At 36.1% G+C, this 25,361-nt stretch overlaps 1 protein-coding gene and 1 non-coding gene across 2 annotated transcripts; one reads left to right on the top strand and one right to left on the bottom strand.

Moving 5' to 3' along the window:
- The first annotated feature begins 3,708 nt into the window (after window positions 1–3,708).
- On the top strand, window positions 3,709–9,013 carry LOC111438908 (thioredoxin-like protein slr0233). The gene is made up of 5 exons (XM_023076741.1): window positions 3,709–3,961; window positions 4,536–4,624; window positions 5,463–5,640; window positions 6,226–6,296; window positions 8,769–9,013. The coding sequence occupies exons 1-4, from the start codon at window positions 3,770–3,772 to the stop codon at window positions 6,289–6,291; spliced, it is 525 nt and encodes a 174-aa protein (XP_022932509.1). The 5' UTR covers window positions 3,709–3,769; the 3' UTR covers window positions 6,292–6,296; window positions 8,769–9,013.
- A 13,018-nt stretch (window positions 9,014–22,031) lies between these two features.
- Window positions 22,032–22,105, bottom strand: TRNAN-GUU. Its single transcript has one exon. It is a non-coding gene; the product is annotated as a tRNA-Asn (tRNA).
- Between the last annotated feature and the right edge of the window lie 3,256 nt (window positions 22,106–25,361).

Here is a 25,361-nt window from a genome sequence, read left to right as displayed (position 1 = left end):
CATACTAATTTGTCCACATTTGACGACATGTCCAAGGAAGTTGATGCCTGTTTGTGCGAATGCACATTTCTCTTTCTTCACATACAGTTGGTTCTGCCGTAGCTTGTCAAACACCAGCTTCAAGTGCACTTTGTGTTCCTCTAGGGTTGTGATGTAAACAATGATGTTGTCGAGGTATACTATGACGAACTGATCCAAGTATTTGTAGAAAACCTGGTTCATCAACGTGCAGAAAGTAGCTGGGGCGTTTGTCAAGCCAAAGGGCATTACTAGGAATTCAAAGGCCCCATATCTTGTTACATACGTCGTCTTGGGTTCGTCCCCTTCGGCAATACGTACTTGGTAATACCCTGATCGTAAGTTCAACTTCGTGAAGTACTTGGCCCCGTGAAGTTGGTCGAACAAGTCGGATATTATCGGCAGAGGATATTTGTTGCGTACCGTCACCTTGTTTAAGGCTCTATAGTCTATGCACAGACGCAACATCCACTCCTTCTTCTTCTGGAACAGTACGGGGGCTCCGTAAGGTGCCTTTGCCGCGCGAATGAATCCTGCCTTCAGCAACTCATCTAGTTGTTTCCTCAATTCGGCTAGCTCGGGCGGAGCCATCCGGTATGCGTTCTTCGCTGGCGGTTTAACCCCAGGGAGGAGTTCGATTTCATGGTCAATGCCTCGACGAGGTGGTAGTGTTTGGGGTAGACTCTCTGGCATTATGTCGGTATAGCTGTTTAGTACTTCCTTGATTTCCTCTGGGACAGTCTCTTCGGTGGTTGCTTCTTCTATCAGTGGTATGCCCATGAATGTAGGTTCCTCTCGTGCCAGTCCCCTTTTCAGTTGTATGGCCGAGATCATTCAAAGATTACCTGGTTGCTTGATGCTTGCAGGTATTACTGTGGGGTTGCGGTCGGTGATCACCAAGCATTTCGCCAGTGGCATTGGGATGACCTTGTGTTCTAGGAGGAACTCCATCCCAAGTACCACGTCGAAGTCATCCATGCGAACCACGACAAGGTCTAGCTCTCCAGTCCAATCCCCTAATTTGAAAGGGACTCCTTTGGAAACTCCCACAATAGGCAATGCCTCGGAGTTGACAACTTTCATTTTCCCCGGATCCTTTCCTATGGTGAGTCCCAATCTTCGGGCTTCTTGATCGGCAATAAAGTTGTGGGTTGCTCTAGAGTCTATCAGAGTGCTCTTGCTTGGTCGAGAATTTATTATCGCATCTACGAACATGAGCCCTGTCTCTATTATCTCCTTCAGTTTGACTTTCCGTTGGAGGGCTGACAAGAATTTGAGTGCGCCCATTCGGGGGTTGTCGTGATCTTCCTTCTTGTCTAGCATAGTCTCGACACTTGCCTCATTGCTCTCTTGAATGGACACGTGGAGCGCAGTGAGAGAGGCCCGATGAGGACAGTAGGATACTTTGTGGAGACCTTTACACAGTATGCATTGTAAAGGCGTCGTCGAGTGGTTCTTTTGATGGTAAGGCTCTCGAGATGTCCCCGCTTGATTGTTCTGGGGAGATCTATCCGTCCATCCGCTCTGTCTGTTGGGGCTTCCATTTTGATGACCTGGTAGTTTGTATGTTTTGCCCCCAGTGTTTGGGGCCGGTGTCGATCTTCTTTGGGATCCTGCTTCGTTCGCACAGTCTATGAGTCTCTCGGCGCAGGCCATTGCGGCAGCTAGGGTTTGGATCTTGTTCTCATGTATCTTTGTTTTGGCCCACGGCTGTAACCCATTTATAAAGAAGAACACCTTGTCCTTCTCTGCTGTGCCCCTGATATCTAGCATCAGGGTTGAGAACTGTCTGACATAGTCCAGTATGCTTCCAGTATGTTTCAGGGCTACTATTTTCTCCATTGCTATATGTTGCGTTTTCGGGGAGGAATTGTTCCCTCAACTCTTTCTTGAGGTCCTCCCATGAGTCGATGGTGCACAATCCATCCTCGATGTCTTGCACCTTCGTACGCCACCACAGTTTGGCGTCGTCTATGAGATACATCGAGACTACAGTCATCTTCTTGTCGTTAGTACAAGCCGTTGTGGCTTTAAAGTACTGCTTGACATCAAAGATGAAGTTTTCCAACTCCTTGGCGTCCCGATTCCCTTTGAAGGCTCTAGGGTCTGGGAACCTTAGTTTGTTGGATCCTGTATTAGTTTGCCCAGCCGTGACGCCTTCCACGGCTTTCATGGTCACTTCAATTTGAGTGCTAATGGAGGCCATCCTTTCTTGGATGTCGTCGATTGTTGTTTTGAATTCATCAGCTAATCCATTGAACAAACTCATAATTGTATTTTGTAGCACGTCAAACTCTTCGCCACGTCCCTCTTTGTGCGCGACAGAGCTATCCGGACTACCAGACGGTTTTGGGCTGCTCGTAGGAGCAACTCTTTCTTCGAGCGAGGTCACTCGAAACATCAGTTCTGCGATTGGCAACCCATCCAGGCGATTGCCCATTGCGTAGACTTCTACGACTTTCTCACTCAGTTCGGTCACCCGTTTTTCCAGGAAACGGAGGGTGTCAGGGACTTCTTTGAGGAACAGCATTTCCTCCTCTATTAGCGTAAGCCGGTCAGCTTGTGCTTTGGGTGTCGACTTTGTCGTCGACATGATCTCGGTCTTTATGATGTTACGGAGCTAACAAAGCTCTGATACCACTTGACACAATCGCACTTTCGAAGGCAGCGGACTAGCGATTGTGCGGCACTCACTTTCCAGCGACAAGTGAGCTAAGCCAATTTGTTCTTGCGTCGTTTACGGCCAAGCGACGTACAATCGAGCCTCTAGCCTCGGTTTTAAAAGAAGGTTTTAGAAAACGAGGAGAGAGAGAGATTTTAGAAAGAGAGATTTTGGAAAAAGACGTTATATAAGCAAGCAAGAGAAAGATAACAACGGCTTAGCATATATAACCTTAGGTAGGGAGAAGTTGACAACTAGCCATATCCCTCTATAGTACATTCTGAGCCATTTTATGTCTAGCAAGCCTAGACATGATATTTTTTAGGCGTCATACGCCCTAGAATTACAAAAGGAAAAACACTAGAATGAAAAGACATGACAAGGGTTTGGCTTGTCATGGGCATGCGGCCATGGGCAACATGCCCTGGACGAGCATGACCGTGACACCCTACACCATATTAAGGAATGACTGCCCATTCATGCAAATTCTCCTTGCCCATACCCCTAAGACGCTCCAATCACGTTTCTTGCAGGATGACACTTCCATGTGTTTGTACCGACCATGTGACCTTCTCAGTCCTTCATGGAGTAGTCTAGGGCCATATTAGAAATAGCAACTAAGTTGACTAAGTATCATGAATCCAAACCAAAATTATATGTTAAGTCCTTGATTTTTTACCATGAACATGATTAAGAGTTACAAATAGGCTACTTATGGAGTCTTTGTACTCACTCCAGCTTTTTCATGTTTTTCACGTAACTAAAAAGCTAGGCCGAAACGAGAGCAGATTTTGGAGCATGAGCCATACGCAAACCATCTCAACCTCTAACTCTTGTTTTTCATTATTTTTAATATTTTATTTATCCCAAATGGTAAAAAAAGTCAACAAAAAAAAAATTTATGGTAATAAAAATATTGCTCCGATTACTGCCGTCCGATTCGGCATCCCTGTTAATCCGTTCATCCAACGGCTGTCATTCATCTGGAACAATACAACCAAATCTTTCCCTTCCCTTTGGCTTCTCCGATAAGCCAAAACAGAGGACAGAATTCCTCTATCGACATTGTTGGAGCAGAGAGAGCTTCACATGGCGGCCTCCATTTCAACTTCAGCTAATCCTCTTCTCACCTCAGAGCGCCCGAACCTCTTGGCTGCTAATGTAACATCTTTGTCGAGATTGTCTTCCACATCGTCTATACAGCTACCGGTTCAGCTTCGGTGTGTTCGACTCGGAAACCATGGGGTTTCGACTCTGTCGCGGTCTCGAATCTTGCCTGTGGTAGTAATCTCTTTTCTTGGATCTGTATGTCGTCTTAATTGAGGAACCTGTTAGAGAAATTGGAATATATGGACTTCCCTTTTGTTTTAATTTTTGCTTTTGTTCATAATCTAATATTCAATGACTTCTTGTTAGTTGTACGGTTTCTTGCCCTAATTGCAGCTATAAATATTCTGGAGACCGAAACTCATATGATTTAGCTGTTTTCTTTTCCCCTTTTCCTTTAACTTCGGGATTTCCTTTTATTTGAATTTTGATAATCACGGTGTCTGCTGCTTTTTCCACATAACTTGAAACTAGACGGTTCAATTAGGATTTTTTGTAAGAAATAAGTATATTCTATCTGGTTCTATGATTTCTAGGTTTGTTCAAAAATCCAGTTATAAGTACATTTCCGGAAGTACTTTGTTCATTCGGAATGTTTAGTACTTCGTTCATTCACAACTATTGCATTAGTGTTTTTTTTTTATTAGTTCTTAAGTAGACTCTTCGAATATGGATGATAATATGAAGATGTGTCCGAACTACTGTAGTGAATAACGGTGGACTTGTTTGTACAAATTAACTTTTGTAGGTCAAAGCAAGTAATCAAACGTTTTCCTCCTTTGATGATTTACTGGCCAACTCTGGCAAACCGGTGTTAGTCGACTTCTATGCTACCTGGTTAGTCAATTTCTTTCTCTTCAATGCACGCACACACATCTATTTTCAAGGCACTCTCCCTTGAAGAGTATTGCAGACTTGACATGATATTTTGTTACAGTTTGCATGATTGTTAATATGTTGAGTCGCTTTGTGTTTAATAGATCTTGAAGTTTAAAAGTGACTTGTATGTTTCGGACCTATGAGTCATAAAGTTGAAAATTAAGTTTTGGAGAGATCTTTTAGACACATTTTTCTATGTGTAGGAACCTAACTTACAGCTTAGCCTAAAATTTGAAATTTGTGGACTAATATGGGTGTAGTTGATTTCGTCAATTTCATCAATTAAATGTGTCAATTTGATCTACTTATTTGGACATTTCCTCGTCAAAGGGGTTATGGCCTTTACATTTCTTGAGCATTTCTGTTTAGAAATTCAGAATTGTAAATAATTTGCATTACGTGTTGTTTATATTTGATTATATACTTAAAAGACATCTCGACAACGTCTAGTTCTGTTTGAACGTGCATGTTGTAGGATCCTTGGAATGTTTGTCCTTGATTGAGTTGCTACACACCTATTTTCAAAGAACTCCTAGAAAAGCATTGCATACGTGGTGTGATATACCATCACACTTTATTTGCACATGCGGAGACATTTTTAATACGCTATTTCAAAGCAATCTATTGTTACCTGGGAGCAATACCTTGTGAATATGATTCAATGGTCAAGTTAGTGCTTGACTACTGAGGAGAAATGGAACAAGCAGGGGTTCAATTGTAGAATCGAAGTATTTTCTTTTAGAAAAAGTAATGTAATTTTATTAAATAATGAGTAAACCTAGCCCCTCATTTGCAGGTGCGGTCCTTGTCAGTTCATGGTTCCTATTCTTGAAAAAGTTAGTGCTAAGCTGAGTGACACAGTCCAGGTGGTCAAGATTGACACAGAGAAATATCCTGTCATCGCTGATAAATACAAAATCGAGGCACTGCCTACGTTCATCCTCTTCAAAGATGGAAAACCCCGTGACCGATTTGTAAGTGAATGCTTTGACTCATTTCTAGTCATTTGGAGTGATATCAAATGTACGACTTATTGTAGCTTTTGCTGTCAAACAATAGATGCGTGAAGACATCTCTCTCATATATGTTTCAGAATCTTTTCAATTACATGTTTTTCTTCTTTTTTTTTTTTTTTTTTTTTTTTTTACTTTTCTGAAATTTAACGAAAAAGTGAAATGTTACCAATGAGTAGTTTTGTCGAGAAAAACTGTAATTATGTTAGTAATTGAAGTTTCTATAAAGGTCTATCCTTGATTACTCTGAAACCATTGTCTACTGTTTCTTTACTCTGTTCATGCAACCAGATTAATTTCAAGGAGTTAAAGCTATGCCCATGTTTTCTCTATTCAGTTTGCCCCCTTGTAAACACTAGCACATCCTCTTTCTTACTAGGCTACAACTATTTTTCGTTTTCTTTAAGTTTTAGTGAGATCTCATAAACAATCTTTAACTTCTTAGACATTCTTGTTGAAATGTCAGGTAGTCGCTCTTTCAGTTTCTTCTGCTTTGATTATTAATTTTTTTTATTTTAAACATGCCTGCAAATGATATATATGCAGGAAGGAGCTATGACAGCGGATGACCTCATCAAACGCATTGAAGATTCTCTGAAGGTTAAACAATAACACTGGTGAGACTCTATACCCTGATTAAAGAATTTGTCTAACCTTGCATTGCATGCTTAGAAGATTTAATGCCCCATATTTTTGGAGACAAACTTGGATTTTTATTTTTTTTAATTGAAGAGGCCAAACTCTTTAAGAGAACGACAAGATATACAACGAGCAATTCAAAAACCAGTTCAAACCAAATAGAGCCAAAGCAAGACAACGACAGAGGCCGAATAAAATTTAAAAGAATGATCTCCAACTCTTAAGAATAAGAAACAACATATAGATACAGAACTCTGTGAGAGGAAGTACTTCACCTAGCTGTAGACTGAACTTTTCCAATACATTTCTTCCACTATAAAGATCCACTCGTTTCTCCCGTGCTAAATGTTCTACAAAATAACTAAAAGGTAGTCTTCGACAACACTTCTTCCTCGTCTTTAAATGGAGGATGNTTTTTTTTTTTTTTTTTTTTTTTTTTTTTTTTTTTTTTTTTTTTTTTTTTACTTTTCTGAAATTTAACGAAAAAGTGAAATGTTACCAATGAGTAGTTTTGTCGAGAAAAACTGTAATTATGTTAGTAATTGAAGTTTCTATAAAGGTCTATCCTTGATTACTCTGAAACCATTGTCTACTGTTTCTTTACTCTGTTCATGCAACCAGATTAATTTCAAGGAGTTAAAGCTATGCCCATGTTTTCTCTATTCAGTTTGCCCCCTTGTAAACACTAGCACATCCTCTTTCTTACTAGGCTACAACTATTTTTCGTTTTCTTTAAGTTTTAGTGAGATCTCATAAACAATCTTTAACTTCTTAGACATTCTTGTTGAAATGTCAGGTAGTCGCTCTTTCAGTTTCTTCTGCTTTGATTATTAATTTTTTTTATTTTAAACATGCCTGCAAATGATATATATGCAGGAAGGAGCTATGACAGCGGATGACCTCATCAAACGCATTGAAGATTCTCTGAAGGTTAAACAATAACACTGGTGAGACTCTATACCCTGATTAAAGAATTTGTCTAACCTTGCATTGCATGCTTAGAAGATTTAATGCCCCATATTTTTGGAGACAAACTTGGATTTTTATTTTTTTTAATTGAAGAGGCCAAACTCTTTAAGAGAACGACAAGATATACAACGAGCAATTCAAAAACCAGTTCAAACCAAATAGAGCCAAAGCAAGACAACGACAGAGGCCGAATAAAATTTAAAAGAATGATCTCCAACTCTTAAGAATAAGAAACAACATATAGATACAGAACTCTGTGAGAGGAAGTACTTCACCTAGCTGTAGACTGAACTTTTCCAATACATTTCTTCCACTATAAAGATCCACTCGTTTCTCCCGTGCTAAATGTTCTACAAAATAACTAAAAGGTAGTCTTCGACAACACTTCTTCCTCGTCTTTAAATGGAGGATGGAACAAGGCCTCCTTACGAGGAGCAAGAAAAACAATTATGAACCAAGGAAGCTAATCTCCCAGCATATGATTAAGTTCTCCACGGCATACTTACCCAAAATACACTGCTTTGGATTCACATCACGGAGGAAATCTCCTGCATCAAATCAAATGTGCTAATCTTTCCGTGCATGACTTGTTAGGCAAAGAATCTAACCTTCTTTGGGACAAAGAAAACAAAGAGGGGCTTGGATTGGGAGAGATACACAAAAGAGAAAAGAAACATCTAGAGAAAAAACCACTTGAAAGGTCAGAGCTCCCAAAAAAATATCCCAGAGTCGGGACAAAACCAGAATCTCACTAATTATGAAAGCAAAGTGGAGATATCAAACAGGGAAGGTGACATCAAAAGTTTCCCTGTCCAAAAGCGGAGGCATAAAATCAAAGTCAAAGGGAACATAATCCCGGGAAGCAAGAAGGATATGGTCTTTAGGAGAAGATTTTTACAAAGAAAAAATGAAGGCAAATCTCTTATTGCCTTTTTATAGCTTTAATCTGTCTAAAAGACATCAAGAAATTTGCACATTTTATCACTCCAATTCTCATTTAGTGTGTTTATAACAATACCTTATCCCATCAACTATTTTGATAAACTTAGTTACTTTTTAGAAAAGAATGCTTGTTCCCTTGCAAAGAATATTTGGTTGACCTTGAGGCGCTAACAACCTTTTTTTCATAGCTATGAATGTTAGCATGATTTAGAGGTGCAAAATTAGGGACCAATTAGAAATCAAATTCCAAAATTGGAACCCAAATGTCACTTTTGAAACCTGAAGGATCAAATAGAAATAAAGTTTAAATGTTAATGATAAAAAAAATTGTAGTTACAATAATTCTGTTAAAAGCCTACAAATTTTAGTACATTGGTTGGATTTTGCGGAACTGATCTAAGCACTGGGTTGAAAAAGTATTGTAAAGGTTAACCTAACCACCTACTATAAATCTAGTAAGTTTTCATATTGTGTATATCCTTAGTTCCTTCGTTTTCAAATCATGGAAGTGTTTAAATGTTGGTTTGGTTGCACTGCAGAAACACTGGGATGTCAAACGTCCAAGGGAGATATCACTGAGAAAATATGGATATGGAAATCAATGTCTTGGACAGGAAGGAATTCTGGGTATGCTACTAAGACTAATAGAAATAACCTCTCTCTCTCTCAAAAAAAAAAAAAAAATCAATCTTTGTAGGTCAATGTGAACTTGTATGTAATTGAAATATTTGAAGAATATACTGTAAACGTTCGAATAAATCACAATTTTTTTTTGTATATTTTATTTTGTTAATTTGCTTGCCTCTTGATACTATGTTCATGATATGGGGTGGATCAATCAATCAATGCCAGTAAGAGGGTTATTGTTCAAGAACGGTGTAGAAATGACCACGTCACTATCCTAGAACCGATGGTTAAGGGGACAAGTTGGCAAATGGATAAACTATTGGTTGATGAGGCTTATGACATGGCCATTTTTTTCTAGTTTTTCCTCTAATTTTGTAACTCATATTCATGAAGATTCAGGAGTTAATTGGTCTGATTTTTTTTAGTAGTTTTATAGAGGGGAAGGTTTTCTTTAATCTATAGCTATTGAGAAGGTTTCTAAGCAAGCCTCGTAAGAAATCGAGTGCTGAAACCCATTTGCATTTGTAGCCAAGATCCGGTTGGAGTTCAGCACAGGTAAAACGAAATCTTAAACTTTGTGATAAGAAGTAGAACAAGTTTGGTGAAAAATATGAACACTAAAAAGCTCTGAAACCAATTCCTCCAATAAGGGTGACTTTTAAAGTTTTTGAACCTAAAGCTAGAAGTCTTGACTCGAAAATTCAACTTCGATATTGAATGACATGTTCTGAAATTGGTGTCTTTGGATTTAGAAGAAGATTACCTACAAATTTGCAAAGCAAATTAGGGTCTAAAATATTTGAACGGAGTGTACAATTTGTTCTTCCATGCATAACTTTTGGTACAATAAACCATGGCCATCACTATCACTACTACAACTCTAGTGAGGAAGTAACTCAAAATAAAACAGGAATTGATCAAATGAATTCTATTTTTAGACGTTATGAAGCTAGTAATGGTAGGCATTTACCCTATTTGGAGGATGAAGAAAGGGTGATGAAGTCAGTTCACTTGAACCACCCACTAACGGTCCAATTGAATTGATTTGGATTATCATATTGTTTTTACTCTCTTTTTTTTTTTACTATTTAAACTTTGAGTTTAATTCTTTTTTACTGGTTTCTTTATTTTGACTTAATTTAAAATCACTTTGTGAAATTGGTGATATTTGGAGTCTCAAAACAAGGAAAACTTAGTTCTCGAATACGCTTGATAGGTAAGTAACCACTTTAGTTTTTTTTTTTTTTCAAATTGGAATGTTATGATTGATTGCGTATGACCTCTCGTGATATAAATATGAATGCTTAGAGCCTCGAAGTATATCTTCTTTTGATTGATTTGACTCATTAGGACAATATTGAATCCCAAGCATATTTTAATCAAACCAAGTCGTTGAATAAGAATTGTCAAATATGATAAGTTAATGTTTAAGTCTTTAGGATGATAATATGCATGCCTAGAACTGAAAACGTTAATTTACAACTCCTTGTTCGTTAGATTAACATAGTAGAAGAGAACTAGGTTATTATACATGCTTTCATCAAACTAAGCTTATTGAATTGATTTGTTGTACACGAGATTGCATGCATATAAGTTTTTTTTTTTAATTTAAGAAACCTTGAATTGATTATTACGCTGATGATACGTGAGAACGAACCCTAAAATCATATATAAGGCAAAATAAGCTTGAATGATACGTTGTATTTTTAAGATTGTACTTGTTCAGCAGAATTGAACGAAATAACCTATGAACTCATGAACTAAACCCCTTTATTTTAAAATTAACCACCAAGATACCTAATAAGGAAGAAGAGGCTAGATACTATACTAAGAGGAAACTCCAAGAATAAGAAGGTTTAGAATCATATCTTTGTTATGCCTTACATTGAGACTTATGGACTCATCTCAGTCAACGGTCAACAAGGGAGCATATAATGTTGTCTAGAGACTCGGAGTCACTTCTCTATCCTTGTTAGTATCTTGTGGGGACTATTAGTAGTTAGCTACCTTCAGCAGTGAACTTACCTCAATTAGTGGACGTATGCATGTGCACCCACGATTTGACCTAGATTGGCCCTAATAGGGTAATGCCTCGAGATAAGAACAAGATGAGATTAGAACAGTTAGAATTTGTGCCTTAAAGCTCGTAGTTTTTGTGATTTAACATTTTCTCATTTATTAATAAAATAGTTTGTTATTTTATATTGTGTATAACATTATCTAATATTTAGTAAAATTCAAGGTTATAATGGTAATCTTGAATAATATGTAGTTGACATATAGGAGGATTATGTTGAAGTAATTATCTAAAAGGTCTATAGTATATGTATAAGTTTGGGTGCTTTATCCTAGTAATATTATTGATGCAACCAACTTTGTAATTGTTACTAACAATTCGATTCAAATAATTCATGTGAAGACACGTGAGTAAAAGTATCCTATACAATGAGTTTGTATAAGACTAGACCATAAAATATTTAATCTCTTATTATAAATCTGTTAATTGAGAAAATTAATATTTCATAGGATATGTGACTCGATCTTAATCCTAAGTGAGTTATGAACTCATGTCTTTGATTTGCATGAGCAAGAATGATTTTTATAGCTGATTCAACATGACTACCATTTCATTTGGAGACTTTGACCAAATAGGGAGTTTGAAATATAATCTTGAAAGATGGAACTATCTCCTCCCCATATAGGAAAAGTAGATGAGTAGTTTACTTAAGTGTGTTTTTTCGGAGACTTGAACAATATTGCCCCACTCAATTATTCGTTAGAGACTTAGTGGTACTTTAGGTGAAAGATGTAATTATGGGGTCAAACAGACTTTTGACCCAATTGTTTACTAGCAACTCGTGAATGATCAACTTTCTTGTAATGATTACATCCATGGACATAATCTATTCTATAATTCATAAGTTAAACCTATTATCACATTGACTTATGCTTCATGAATGAAAATTAATAATTAAAAAGTTTAGTTAATTAATTTTATACGTTAAGACATAAGTATCGTGACTTAGATGTGTTATATGTTTATGTTAGGCTTAAAGTTAGCACTTGATTTTTAAGTAATCAGGATGTTATTCCATGATAAGCTTTAGGGTAACCCATCTTTTTTTAATTAACAAGAAGGTTACTCTTATTAATATATTTAGCACTTAAATCTTAAGTAATCACGATGTTATCTCATAATAAGTTTTAGGATAGTCCATGATTTTTAAGTAACGAGGAGGTACCCTAATTCAATAGGAGCTCAAAGTTAGGACTTGATTTTTAAGTGATAAGGTTGCTATCTCATGATAAGTTTTAGACTAGCTCTTAATTTTTAAGTAATCAGGATACTATTCTAAATTAAGATGAGCTCTAGGTAAGCCCTTGATTGGTAAGTAATCTAGAGGCTACCTCAAAAACATGTATTAAGTAAGTTTATCACACACCTATGTCCTAAAGTAGTACTACCTAAGCCTAACTATGCTGCTAGGTACCACTCAAAAAATAGGAACCAAGGATAAGACTCAATAATAAGAACCAAAGACGATGACAAGAACAGGACAAAGAATAAGTATGGTGCCCTAGCATACCTTAAGGACATGATTAAGAGCCTAAATCTTTATGCTCACTCCATGTTTTCTATGTTTTACAAGTAACTAAGGAGCGGGCTTTGGAGCAGGTGTCAATAGACAAGTCTCACCTCTAGCCTCTAACTCTTTTTTTTTTTTTTTTTAATAAATGTTCTACATCCTAAACTTGCTCCAAAATTAAATCTCTAAACCTACAGTACAAGCCATTATCGGTTAAATTCGCTCGCTATAAAAATCAGAATAGGGAGCTTTTTATACCGAGAGGCATTCATGCGGTTGATTGGGTCCACAACGTAAGATTGTTCTTCTTGCTCAGATACAAGACGCCAAAACCAGGGGATCTTATCATTTTCCACTTTTTGGTTTGTCTTATCCCCATCATCATCATCTAATGATTTGCACTTATTTGCCACATTCTTGATAGGTGACTTGTGCGTCATAGGTTGGAATAGCTCAGTTGGTTAGAACGTGTGGTCCTTAATTATAAGGTTGGAGGGGTTACCGTAATCAAACGAAGTTCATATCCTTTACTTCTACACTCATGATCCTTTAAACGAAAACTAAAGGATATCATTAGCTTTGCGCTATTGAGAGGTAAAGTTCTCTAAATATTTCCTAGCTTAAATCGTTTCATCTCATAAACGTGTTTAGTAAAATATTAATAAATATGGAACGCTAGAAGGAGGGTTTGAACTTTCGACCTTGTGGTTAATAGCTACACGCTCTAACCAACTGAGACAAAAGTCACATCCTATAAGAAAAAATACGCTAAATAAGTGTAGATCATATAGATGATATGGTAAGGCAGACAAAAAACTAGGGAAAAAAAAAGGATAAGATCCACTCAGTTTCGTATATTGTCCTAAGCAAGAATTGACATTGCCCAATCAACCACACGAATGCTTCGCATCTAAAAGCTCCCTATTGTAATTTGTAGGGCAACTATTCTTGAAAAGTTTGTGTTAGGTTATGGAGCATGCTGATTATTTATAGCTTAGTCAACGGTTATACACAGTAAAACTATATGGTAAATGACATATAAAGTAAATTGTGATAAATAGTAAATAACTATGTATAGTAAAAAGCTATATATAGTAGATAGTTATATATAATATATAGTTATATATAGTATATAGTTATATCTGGTAAAGTTGTATATACTAAGCTGAACCATATATATATCTCTTCAGCCAGAGTTTTGAAAATGTACTTTCTATATTCTCTATGTTCTCTCTTATGATACATATCTGTCGTCATCAATACAAAACCTTTAGCAAATATTCTCCTTGCATTTTCTCTATCCTATTCTTTGTGCTCATCTAGATTGAGTGTGTGCATTGTTGTGCGATCCTAGCAACTGGTATCAGAGCTAGACAGAAGTCGCCACAATCTGTGAAGATGGAAAGTTCAAAGATTGGAATTGAGAAGTTCGATGGATCCGATTTCGGTTTCTGGAAGATGCAGGTTGAAGATTATCTGATATGAATCCAACAACTGATCACTTCCATGTACCCAAACGAGCAATTACAAGAAGCAATACAAAGAAGATTCAATAATCAAATCAAGAAAATAATGTAGTGGCTAATATTGGAAAGTGATTAGAAGACTTGTCATGGGTAGTTGAACTACCAATTAAGACAATTTATGAATGCCTTATTTTCTTCGATTTATATTTAATAGCATTTATTAATAGTTTGTATGAATGCCTTATTTTCTTCAATTTGTATTTAATAGCATTTATTAGTGATTTGTAGTTGGTGGCTGAACCTTATTATGTTAGGGTTATCTTTTGGGCCTATTTAAAGGCATGTAATATTCATGTTAGAATGAATGGTTGAATATAGACAAAACTTTTGTGTTTTCTTGATACCCTTTTGGTATTATTCTTTTTCAAACATTGCTTTAGATTTGATGTTTAAACCGATTCATTGAATTAGTTTTGATCAAGCTAATTCTGGAGTGAATTGTCTTGGTATCTAAGAGTGACCATCATAGATTTCAAGTTCGATCTAAGAGTCATTCATCTTCTAACCAGCTCTTGGTTGGAATCAATTTGTTGAGTTAGCTTTCTCTGTGAACGTTTTGCAAGGATTCTAGAAAGACCTCTAGCTTTGCAAATTCCAGCATTGTAGGCGCTTATCATTTGGTATCAGAGCATTTGGGCGACGTTCTTTGGCCGCTCTAGAGGTGAAATATCTTTACTGTTATTTTTTTTGTATCAATTTTGTTTCTCTCTCAGAATCAGTACGGAAAAAAAAAATCAGTTCTGAGAATATATATATATATATATATATATATATAGTTCTTACCATTTATTTTCAAGTTCTTGATGCTTGAGATACTAGTCTTAGCTTGTTAGAATTGATCGTTGAATTGGTTATAATCAAGCTTAAAGCAAGATTGCACCAAAAAAAAAAAAAAAAACAGCCTTTACATTATTGACCAAGTACCAAAAGCCTACCTTTGAGTGTTAAACACGAGTGTCCCTGAGTGAAATTTTTGTGAGAAGTGTGGAGAGGTCCCTTGATAACAAAATGTCACATAATGGAGAAGCAGTACCACCAATACCAGATCTTAATACAACCATTCTTCAAGCAATTCAAGGTATGATGGAAATGATGATGGAAGATAGACAAGAAAGAAGGGCACAACAACAAAGACAAGAACGAACATTACAAGAAGATGAAGGTATAGTAGTACAAGAATGAAGGTATAGTAGTACAAGAAAGACAAGTTGAAGGTAGATGGAGAGGAAGAAATAACCATGCAACTATTATGCAACCTAGAAGGATGGAAAGAGTACATGAAGATAGAGATGGGGGAGTTAAACTCAAAATCCCACCCTTTTGAGGAATGGCAGATTCTGAGGCATACTTGCAATAGGAAAGAAAGATAGAGCATGTGTTTGATTGCAACACCTATAGTGAAAATAAGAAGATGAGACTTGCTATTGCCGAATTTACCAATCATGCTGGTGATTGGTACCAACATCTCAAATCCGAGAGAAGAAGAAAAGAGGACGATCCAATAGAGACTTGGGAAGAACTTAAAGAAGCCATGAGAAAAAGGTATGTCCAAAACATTATGAAAGAAATTTGAAAACTAAATTGCAAGGTTTGAGGCAAGGAACAAAAAGTGTGGCGGAATATTATCAAGAGATGGAGACTATGATGGAAAGAGTAAATGTTAGAGAAGAAGAAGAAGATATCATGTCTAGATTCCTTGGAGATTTGAATCGAGAAATTGCTCATCTTGTTGACAGAAATCCACCACCATATCTGGAAGACATGTATCATTATGCTCTCAAAATTGAAGACCAATTGAAGGAAGAAAAGGAGTCATTCACCTTCTAACCAGCTCTTGGTTGGAATCAATCCGTTAAGTTAGCTTTCTCTGTGAATGTTTTGCAAGGATTCTAGAAGGACCTCTAGCTTTGCAAATTCTAGCATTGTAGGCGCTTATCATTTGGTATCAGAGCATTAAAAAAGGTACACATCACGAACTAACACCTTTTCAAATTCTAAAACTTGGAACAAGGATAGTTTTGTGAATAGAAATGAATCAATGTCACCAAAAGAAAAGTTTGTGGCTGCTAAAAGAGTGGAGGCTGAGAGTTCCAATGGTAAAAAGAATGAAGCTTCAAGTAAAGGAGAAGTCTAGTTCTATTCAATGTTGGAAGTGCAAAGGGTTTGGACACATGAGCAAAGAGTGTGTTAATAAAAAAGTTATGGTGATAAGGAATGGTATATTTGATTTAGATGATGAATGTGAGGATCATGATTTACAGCTTGTGGAAGAAATCGCAGCATATGATGATGAGTATGTTGAAGAAGGTAATTCCATATCTTTGATCACAAGAAGGGTACTCAATGTTCAAATCAAGGAAGAGAAATTTGAAGATCAAAGGAAAAACTTGTTCCACACAAGATGTTTGATCAAAGGAAACCCATGTAGCTTGGTGATTGATAGTGGAAGTTGCACAAATGTGGTAAGCAGCTTCCTTGTAAAAAGACTTCAACTTTCTGTCCATCCCCATCCAAAACCATACAAACTTCATTGGTTGACAAACAAAGAAGAAATTAAGGTGAACTCCCAAGCTCTTATTTCTTTTACTCTTGGAAGATATAAAGATGAAGTCCTTTGTGATGTCGTACCAATGCATGCGAGGGACATCTTATTCTGCCAACCTTGGCAATATGATAGAAAGGTAACATTTGATGGTTTGATGAACAAGTATACTTTTACTTTGTGTGGGAAGAAATTTACTTTACTTATGTTGTCTCCATATGAAGTACATTGTGACCCATTGAAATTAGAGAATAAAAGAAAATAATATAAAGAACAATAGTGGAGAGAAGAAACTGAGGTAAAGGTGAGAAAAAAAAAAGTGGGAAAAAAAAAACAATATTCAGTTCTTGTCCGGAAAGAATGAAGAATTTGATTTGAGGACAAATCCTTTTAAAGAAAGGGGGGATGATATGAATCCAACAACTTATCACTTCCATGTACCCGAATGAGCAATTACAAGAAGCAATACAAAGAAGATTCAAGAATCAAATCAAGAAAATAATGTAGTGGCTGATATTGGAAAGTGATTAGAAGACTTGTCATTGGTAGTTGAACTACCAATTAAAACAATTTATAAATGCTTTATTTTCTTCAATTTATATTTAATAGCATTTATTAATAGTTTGTATGAATGCCATATTTTCTTCAATTTGTATTTAATAGCATTTATTAGTGATTTGTAGTGGGTGGCTGAACCTTATTATGTTAGGGTTATCTTTTGGGCTTATTTAAAGACATGTAATATTCATGTTAGGATGAATGGTTGAATATAGACAAAACCTTTGTGTTTTCTTGATACCCTTTGGTGTTATTCTTTTTCAAACCTTGCTTTAGGTTTGATGTTTAAACCTATTCATTGAATTAGTTTTGATCAAACTAATTATGGAGTGAATTGTCTTGGTATCTAAGAGTGATCATCATAGATTCTAAGTTCGATCTAAGAGTCATTCATCTTCTAACCAGCTCTTGGGTGGAATCAATCCGTTAAGTTAGCTTTCTCTGTGAACGTTTTGCAAGGATTCTAGAAGGACCTCTAACTTTGCAAATTCCAGCATTGTAGGCGCTTATCATTATCTGTACCAGAAAGATCTTCACGTACTCCTATTGGGGGTGAAGCCGGATACCATGACCACATAACAGTAGAAGCTCAAGGATCAACAAGCCTTATGGTTGATCCGATTGACGCTATCCAGAAACGTGTCGTTCAACATCATCAAAGAAAAGACAACGTCAGATTTGTTGAAGGCGCTGTCGAATATGTACGAAAAACTGTCGACTATGAACAAGGTGTATTTGATGCGAAGATTGTTCAATCTACAAATGTCTGAAGGTGGATCTGTAGTTGATCATGTTAATGAATTCAATATGATTGTAAGTCAACTGAGTTGGGTGAAAATTAATTTTGAGGATGAAATTAAAACATTGATTTTGATGTCATCTTTACCCGAGTCGTGGGATACTGTTGTTGCAGCAATCAACTGTTCTTGAGGATCTGATAAACTAAAGTTTGATGAATTCGAGATGTAATTCTCAACGAAATTATTCGCAAACGAGAAATTCGAAATTCATCTGGTGGTGCTCTCAGTGTTGACCAACGGGGAAGAAGTAAACCGAATGGCCCAAACAAAGGGCGATCAAAATCAAAGAACTGAGAAAAATCTTCAAATAGACCAAACGTATGGTGTTGGAATTGTGGAAAAAAAGGTCACTTTCGGACAAATTATACAAGATCAAAGAGAAAGTAGAATCACAAATCTGGAGATGATGATGATTCTATAAATTCAGCAGAAGACATTGGAGATGCTCTAATCCTCAGCGTGGACAGTTTGATTGAATCCTGGATTTTGGATTAGGTGCATCTTTTCATTTGTCTCCAAATAAAGAGTTGTTCCAAAATTTCAAGTCTAGAAATTTCAAGAAGGTGTATCTTGCTGACAACAAAGATTTGGAGATTAAAGAAAAATGGGATGTCTACATAAAAACTCCAGTAGGAAATCAGTAGACATTAAAGGATGTCAGATATATTCCTGGTCTCAAGAAGAAACTGATCTCTATTGGTCAGTTGGACAGCATAGGTTATGCAACAGAGTTAGGGAAGAGTTTGTGGAAGATTATGAAGGGTGCTATGGTGGTAGCACGTGGCACAAAATCTGGAACCTTATACACCACTACAGGGTGTACGAACATAGCTGCTGTTGCTAAGAGTGCTTCAAATTCAAGTCTATGGCAGACTTGGACATGTGAGCGTGAAAGGAATGAAGATGTTGGCTGCGAAAAGAGTTTTAGAAGGTCTGAAATCTGTTGATGTGGGTCGTTGTGAGAACTGCGTTATGAGCAAGCAGAAACGAGTTAGCTACACAAGGATTGCCAGAGAATTGAAAAAAGTGCGATTGGAAATGATCCATACAGATGTGGAGCATGGTTTCAAAACCACGAAGCAAGTTGGAGTTGAGCTTGAGTTGCTAGAAAACTCACTTAATGATGTTGTAGCAAATACTTAAGAAACTTCTAAGACTATTGCTGAGGAACCAGATGTGAAGCAAGGTTCCAAGACAACGAAGCAAGTGGGAGTTGAGCTTGAGTTGTAGGGAAACTCACCTAGTGATGTTGTAGCAGATACTCATGAAACTCCTGAGAATATTGCTGAGAAACCAGATGTGGAGCAAGGTTCCAAGACAACGAAGCAAGTGGGAGTTGAGGTTGAGTTGCGGAAAAAATCACCTAGTGATGTTGTAGCAGATACTCAAGAAACTCCTGAGACTTTTGCAGATGAACCAGCCGTAGAGCAAATGATACCTATACCGGTGTTGAGAAGATCATCCTGTACTATCAGAGTACCAGATATGTATGTACCTTCATTACACTATCTGTTGTTGATGAAAGGGAACCAAAGCCCTTTGATGAGGCCCTACAGTGGGAGGATACAACCAAGTGGGAGCAAACCATGGACGATGGGATGTCTAGGCTTCAAAAATGCGTTGTACTGATGCTGAGTACACGGTAATAGCGGAAGCTGGAAAGGAGATGGATGACTGGCTATCTGGAAGAATTGAGCAAGAAGCAGCACAAAAAGATTCTTTATAGAGATAGTCAGAGTGTCATACAGTTGGTGAGGAACTCGGTCTATCATTTAAAGATAAAACACGGAAGATGATACCATTTCACTTGCAGGTTAGTGGAAGATGGTGATGTGTTTTGAGAAGATAGAGGGTGCAAAGAATCCAACAAACATGTTGACAAAATGTGTTGATGTTGGAATATTGAGGTTGTGCAAAGCCTCTACATCCTCAATTGGTATAGTGCAATAAAGATGTTCATGTCGTTTGAGAATGAAATTCTTTGTTGACTAGATCAGTCTACAAGTGGGAGAATTGTTAGGTTACAGAGTGCTAGTTATTTATAGCGTCAACGGTTATACATAGTAAAGCTATATATAGTAAATGACATATAAAGGAGGAGTCTGCTAGTTATTTATAGCGTCAACGGTTATACATAGTAAAGCTATATTATAGTAAATGACATATAGAGTAAATTGTCATAAATAGTAAATATCCATGTATAGTAAAAAGCTATATCATTAAAGCTATATATGGTAGATAGTTATATAGAATAGATAGGTATATCGGGTAAAACTATATATATATATAGTAAGCTGAATTGCAGAGCTTTGAGAATGTTCTTTCTATATTCTCTTTATTCTCTCCTACTTTACATATTTGTAGTCATCAATACAAAACCTTTAGCCAATATTCTTCTAGCATTTTCTCTATTCGATTCTTTGTGTTCATCTAGATCGAGTATGTGCGTTGTTGCACGATCCTAACCGTTTAAACATCTTCATAATCACTTCATCAATTTACTAGAATCTCATTATTCGCTTTTAAGGAGATTTAACTTATCGAAAAAGTTTAAGAGATTTAACTTATCGAACAAGTTTAAGAGATTTAACTTATCGAACAAGTTTAGGAAACTTAACTTTTGAAGTAAGTTGCAGCAAATTTAGGACAACTTGTGAAAGCAAGTTTAGGAAACTTAATTTATGGAGCAAGTTTAGGAGAGCTATTAGTATTTTGTTCCAACAAATAGCTATAAGATGTACACCTTACTCACGACAACAGAAAATAAAAATAAATAAACAAAAGCATTATACTTAAGAAATTATTCCTTCGAGTTGTCTTATTTCTTTCTATTTTGAACATTCACTTTGATGTGCTTGGATCAACCGTCAAAACCAACAATAAATAGGTGGAGTGATAGTCCATAATTAGTGACGAGGAATTAGCCCAAGGCTATGATACTAAATAATATGGAATTACGAGTAAGATTTGGATTACTTTGTTGATCGAATATCTCAAGCAAAAATACGTGTTTGAGATTCGAATCACTTCACAAGCAAGATTGATCATGTCAAGCTTGAATGATTCAACATACAACCTAAATAAAGAAACTTAGTCATTGGCTAAAGGAAAACACAAATGCTTTTTTTACTCTCTTTTCTAAGTCTACCTACAAATACAACATACATGGCTTTATATAGTTTCAAAATGAAACTATTAAAGGCATTTCAAGAGTGGTAACATTCATACCGATCATAATTAACCATTATGTAAATGTAACCTAAAGTAAATAAGAAGTCTTAAAATATATTAATAAAATACAATAACTCTAAATTACTCTAAATTGTAATCCACCCAAAATTTATAACAATGAAACTTCATTTTCCTCAATATGACACGAATTAAAATATCTTTGGATAATTTCAACAACATTTTATTGTATAACTGATGTATCTTGGTTCACATATTAACTAGTGTTCTAAATAAATTTAGGAAGAAATTCCCGTTTATTGCACCATCATTTCTATTTACCATGATTTTTTTTTTTTTTAGTGTGGACTGACCTTTCTTAAATAAAAATGTTATGATATCTTTTCTTTTGAGTGTGGACTCACCTTTCTCTCGAGATTTGACTTGGGCCATTTTATTGCCAATTATTTTCATGTGTTAGCATAAAGTTCAAATTCAATGAAGTAAATGCTTTCAATCTTATTGTTGAGAGTTTTTTTGAGCGGTGAACTATTCAAGAAACCTAGCACATAGGAATATAACTAGGTTGGTTTGCAAGAGGTAATACTCGAAGGATAATGTGGGTTGATCATCCAATTTAGATTCGTTTGTATGCTTCATTTTCATGCATGAAAACAAGTTTAGCATTAGAAAGTCGACCTCTTGTAATTAATATTTCTTTTCATTACCTCACTTTATTTATAACGACAAGACAATTTTGTAATAGTGCATTAGTCAGAAGAATTATATTGCTAAAGTGACAAACTAATTTAATATCCAAGTGTAAGACTCCAAATAAGACTAAGATACACCAGCGAGGATAAGGTGTCCAAAAAAATGATTTGAACATCTCAATAAGGTTTTTTTAATGACCTTAGATAAGGTCCAGAAAGGAAATGGTAAGCATAAAGGGCAAAATAGTAATTTCACATAAGCTATTAATTATGATCATTAACGCTAGAAGGAGGGCTTGAACCTCCGAACTTGTGGTTAACAGCCACACGCTCTAACCAACTGAGCTATTCCGGCACATGAAATTCTAGCCATCTCGTAGAAAAATACATATGGTAAATAAGCGTAAATCATATATAAATAAGTCCATAATTTGTTTATGTTGGGTTTTATGTCCTAAAACTCATAGTTCATTAAAAAAACATATTCTATTTTCAATAAAGTTATTATTGTTGTTTATTCAGTAAAGATTATTATTGAATAAAGTAAACTTTACGATTATTAATCTAAATCCAATAAACTAAGAACACTCTGACTATAGTATGATTACTTGAACTATATGTAGAGACATAAGAGTGGATCAAGTTCAAGTATATAGTCAAAATGATCTATAGTTTGGGGATAAGGCTGAGTACCTTATCCTGGGGACACTATGGATGCGGTCCACTTTTGTATATGACATAAACAATGTGATCACTAAATTGTACATATAGAGACATGTGAGTGGGGGTGTCCTATGCAATGAGTATTGCATAAAATCGGACCAAGAAGAAAATCACTCTCACTTTATAATGTCGTTTATTGTTGAGACTGATTTTCTTTTCATTCCATGACCTAGGTAACTCGATTTTAATCCTAAGCTGACCATAAACTCCTGTTTATTCAGAATTATCCTTAGATTTGCATGAGTGAGAGTGGCTCGAGTTCGCTAACTCAATAGGCCTCCCATTTCAGGGGTAAGACTGGGTGAATGGCTGGGGACATGAGGTGCAAGATGGAATTCACTCCTAGAGAGGTAGTTCCCTTAAGCACTAACTCCAGGTCTTGAACAAGGGGCCCCACCCTCTCATTGGCCTAAGAGGGATTCGGTTTACTAGTTGGACCACAAACCAATGGTTCATTAGAGGATTAGTGAAACATAAGGAACAAGAAATAACTTCAGGGGTAAAACGGTAAATTGACCCAGCTCTAGTTATGAACAACCTGTGAAGGATCGATTTACTAATCATGGTTATATCAAATAGATAGAAATATATCTATAGTGAGGGGAGTGCAACTACTAGGCTATAGTGGAGTGTCCTAGTAGTTAACAAATGTTGGTTAACAAGGTTAATGAGTTTATCCGGTTAATCTTGGATTGTTGGAGCCCATGATCTATAGGTCCATTAGGTCCCCTGCTAGCTCATATCAGACTAAACCATAGAACAGTGCGACGAGTGAGTTCGAAGTGTTCGAATTCAAATTAGGGAATATGCGCTACATATATACGATATATTTAACTGCATTTTTGTTTTATTTACGAATTAAACAAAAAGAGAGAATCTGAGATATTTAAATAAGATTTAAATATCTTAATCAAATATGTGCGGGAATTGATTAGGATTGATTTGAAATTAATTATTCAAATTAATTGTTGAATCAAAAGGAAGAAAGTCAAAATGTTTACTTTATTTAATGGAAAAATCTATGTTTGAGTTACATGCTTGCCAAATAAACCCCACAAAATTTAGTGGAATTTTAAGTGTCAAAATTTGGTGAACTCAAACTTGCATGCTTACTACATAATCCCAAACATTTGAGTGAAATTTTGAGTGTTAAAATTTGGTGATCTCAAATTTGCATGAACATACTAACATGACTATATGAATAGAGTGATCATGGTACATGGAAGGGCTTCCTTTTGAAAAAAGCATTGAGAACAACCTCTTACAAACTCTCTCTTCATATATACTAAATCCCTCCCAAGTTTAGTCATTCACCAGATTCCACAATCCTGTTCTAAGGCCGGAGAATAGTGGAGAGGACACTAATGGTGGTTCGAAGCCGGTCCATCAGTTTATTGGACAACAATTTTAGAGCCAAGGCTCGACTTCCACACGAAAGTTCTTCCTTATGCTTCCTTCAAGCTAAAGAATTATTTTGAAGATTTGGGGTATTTACTCATCATTTCATCCTCCAGCTACCATGTCTCACCTCCTCTAACTAGTGATTTTGTCAAACGACTTTGATGAGGATAATTTCTCACCTCCTCAACCCTTCAAGGTATTGGTATGGAATCCTAGGATAAATGTCACAACCTGATTTCGAGAGCCCTTAATGTATAAATTGTGACTTAAAAACTTAAAAAGATGGTAGAAAATTTCACTTCTATAGCCTACTTGGACTTTAATTGTGTTCATGGTGGATGTGAGAGCACCACACTCTTTACTTGTCGTGTTCTTGTTCTTATCTTTATAACTTAGGTCCTTAGGTCTTGTTTTTGAGTTCTTATCATTGTTCAAGTTCGAGGATCATGGTCTTGAGTTTTGGTCTTGAGTTTTGAGTTCTTAAACATGGTTTTAATATAAAGAACTTGGTTTTGAGTCATACTTAGAGAACTTAGATCCTTGTTCATGTTCTTTGTCTTTGGTACTTAGTTTTGTCCCTTATAAACACTCCTCTTGGTATTTGATGATTATGGAGACTTATATTTGATGTGACCAGAATTTGGATTCCAAATGGCCCATGGGCTCCAACATCCCCTTGAATCAAGATCTAGATATGGCCCATGACATCTCCGGTGACACGGTCCTACTTTTTTAATCACGTGGCGTCGTGATCTTGACACACTCACTACTAGTCTTAAGGAGAATTAAGTCCCATATATTTTTTTTTCCCAGCATTATGGCTTCGTCGGACCTTAGGCGAGGTTTGTCTTCGCCAATCGAACGTCATCTTTCTAATGCTACAATTATTTTCATGCATTAACGTACTAAGGCTATGCATAAAAATGAATCTAAGTCGAAGAATCAATGCAGATTATCCTTTCCATGTAACCCAACACACCTGACTTTTTGGTGCCTAAAGCGTGCTACTACTTGATATCGGTTAGCCTAATGAATAGGAACAATTTAAATAAAATACTTTTAAGAACAAAATTCAAAAGACTTTATGAACCTTATAGGAACACGTGGAAATAGTTTGCAATAAAAGGGTCTAAATCAAGTCTTCAAAAGAAAAATTAGCCCATAATCAAAACTAAAAATATGATAACTTCGAAAGAAATAAACGAAGGCAATATAAAAAAAAAAAATGATAGTGGGTTGAAAAGGAACTTTTCAACTCATTTAGAGCTTTAATGGTTGACTATCACTGCACTCGTCCAAAACTTCGAGAAGTTAGAAGATGAAAATGGTAGATGTGTGGAGAGATAGGTGAAGACATGGAAACTTTCTAACATTGTTTGCCCTAAAATTCACAATATAAGGAGCTTCATAACATGGGAGTGTTCTTGTTTAGGTACAAATAAGCACAAGCAATAATTATTAATTTCTTTCTGATTTCAATCTCAAAT

Source organism: Cucurbita moschata, unplaced genomic scaffold (genome assembly GCF_002738365.1).
Source record: "Cucurbita moschata cultivar Rifu unplaced genomic scaffold, Cmos_1.0 Cmo_Scf00083, whole genome shotgun sequence".
NCBI lineage: Eukaryota > Viridiplantae > Streptophyta > Magnoliopsida > Cucurbitales > Cucurbitaceae > Cucurbita > Cucurbita moschata.
The sequence above is the reverse complement of the archived record's forward strand: the minus strand, read 5'-3'. Positions and strand labels throughout refer to the sequence as shown.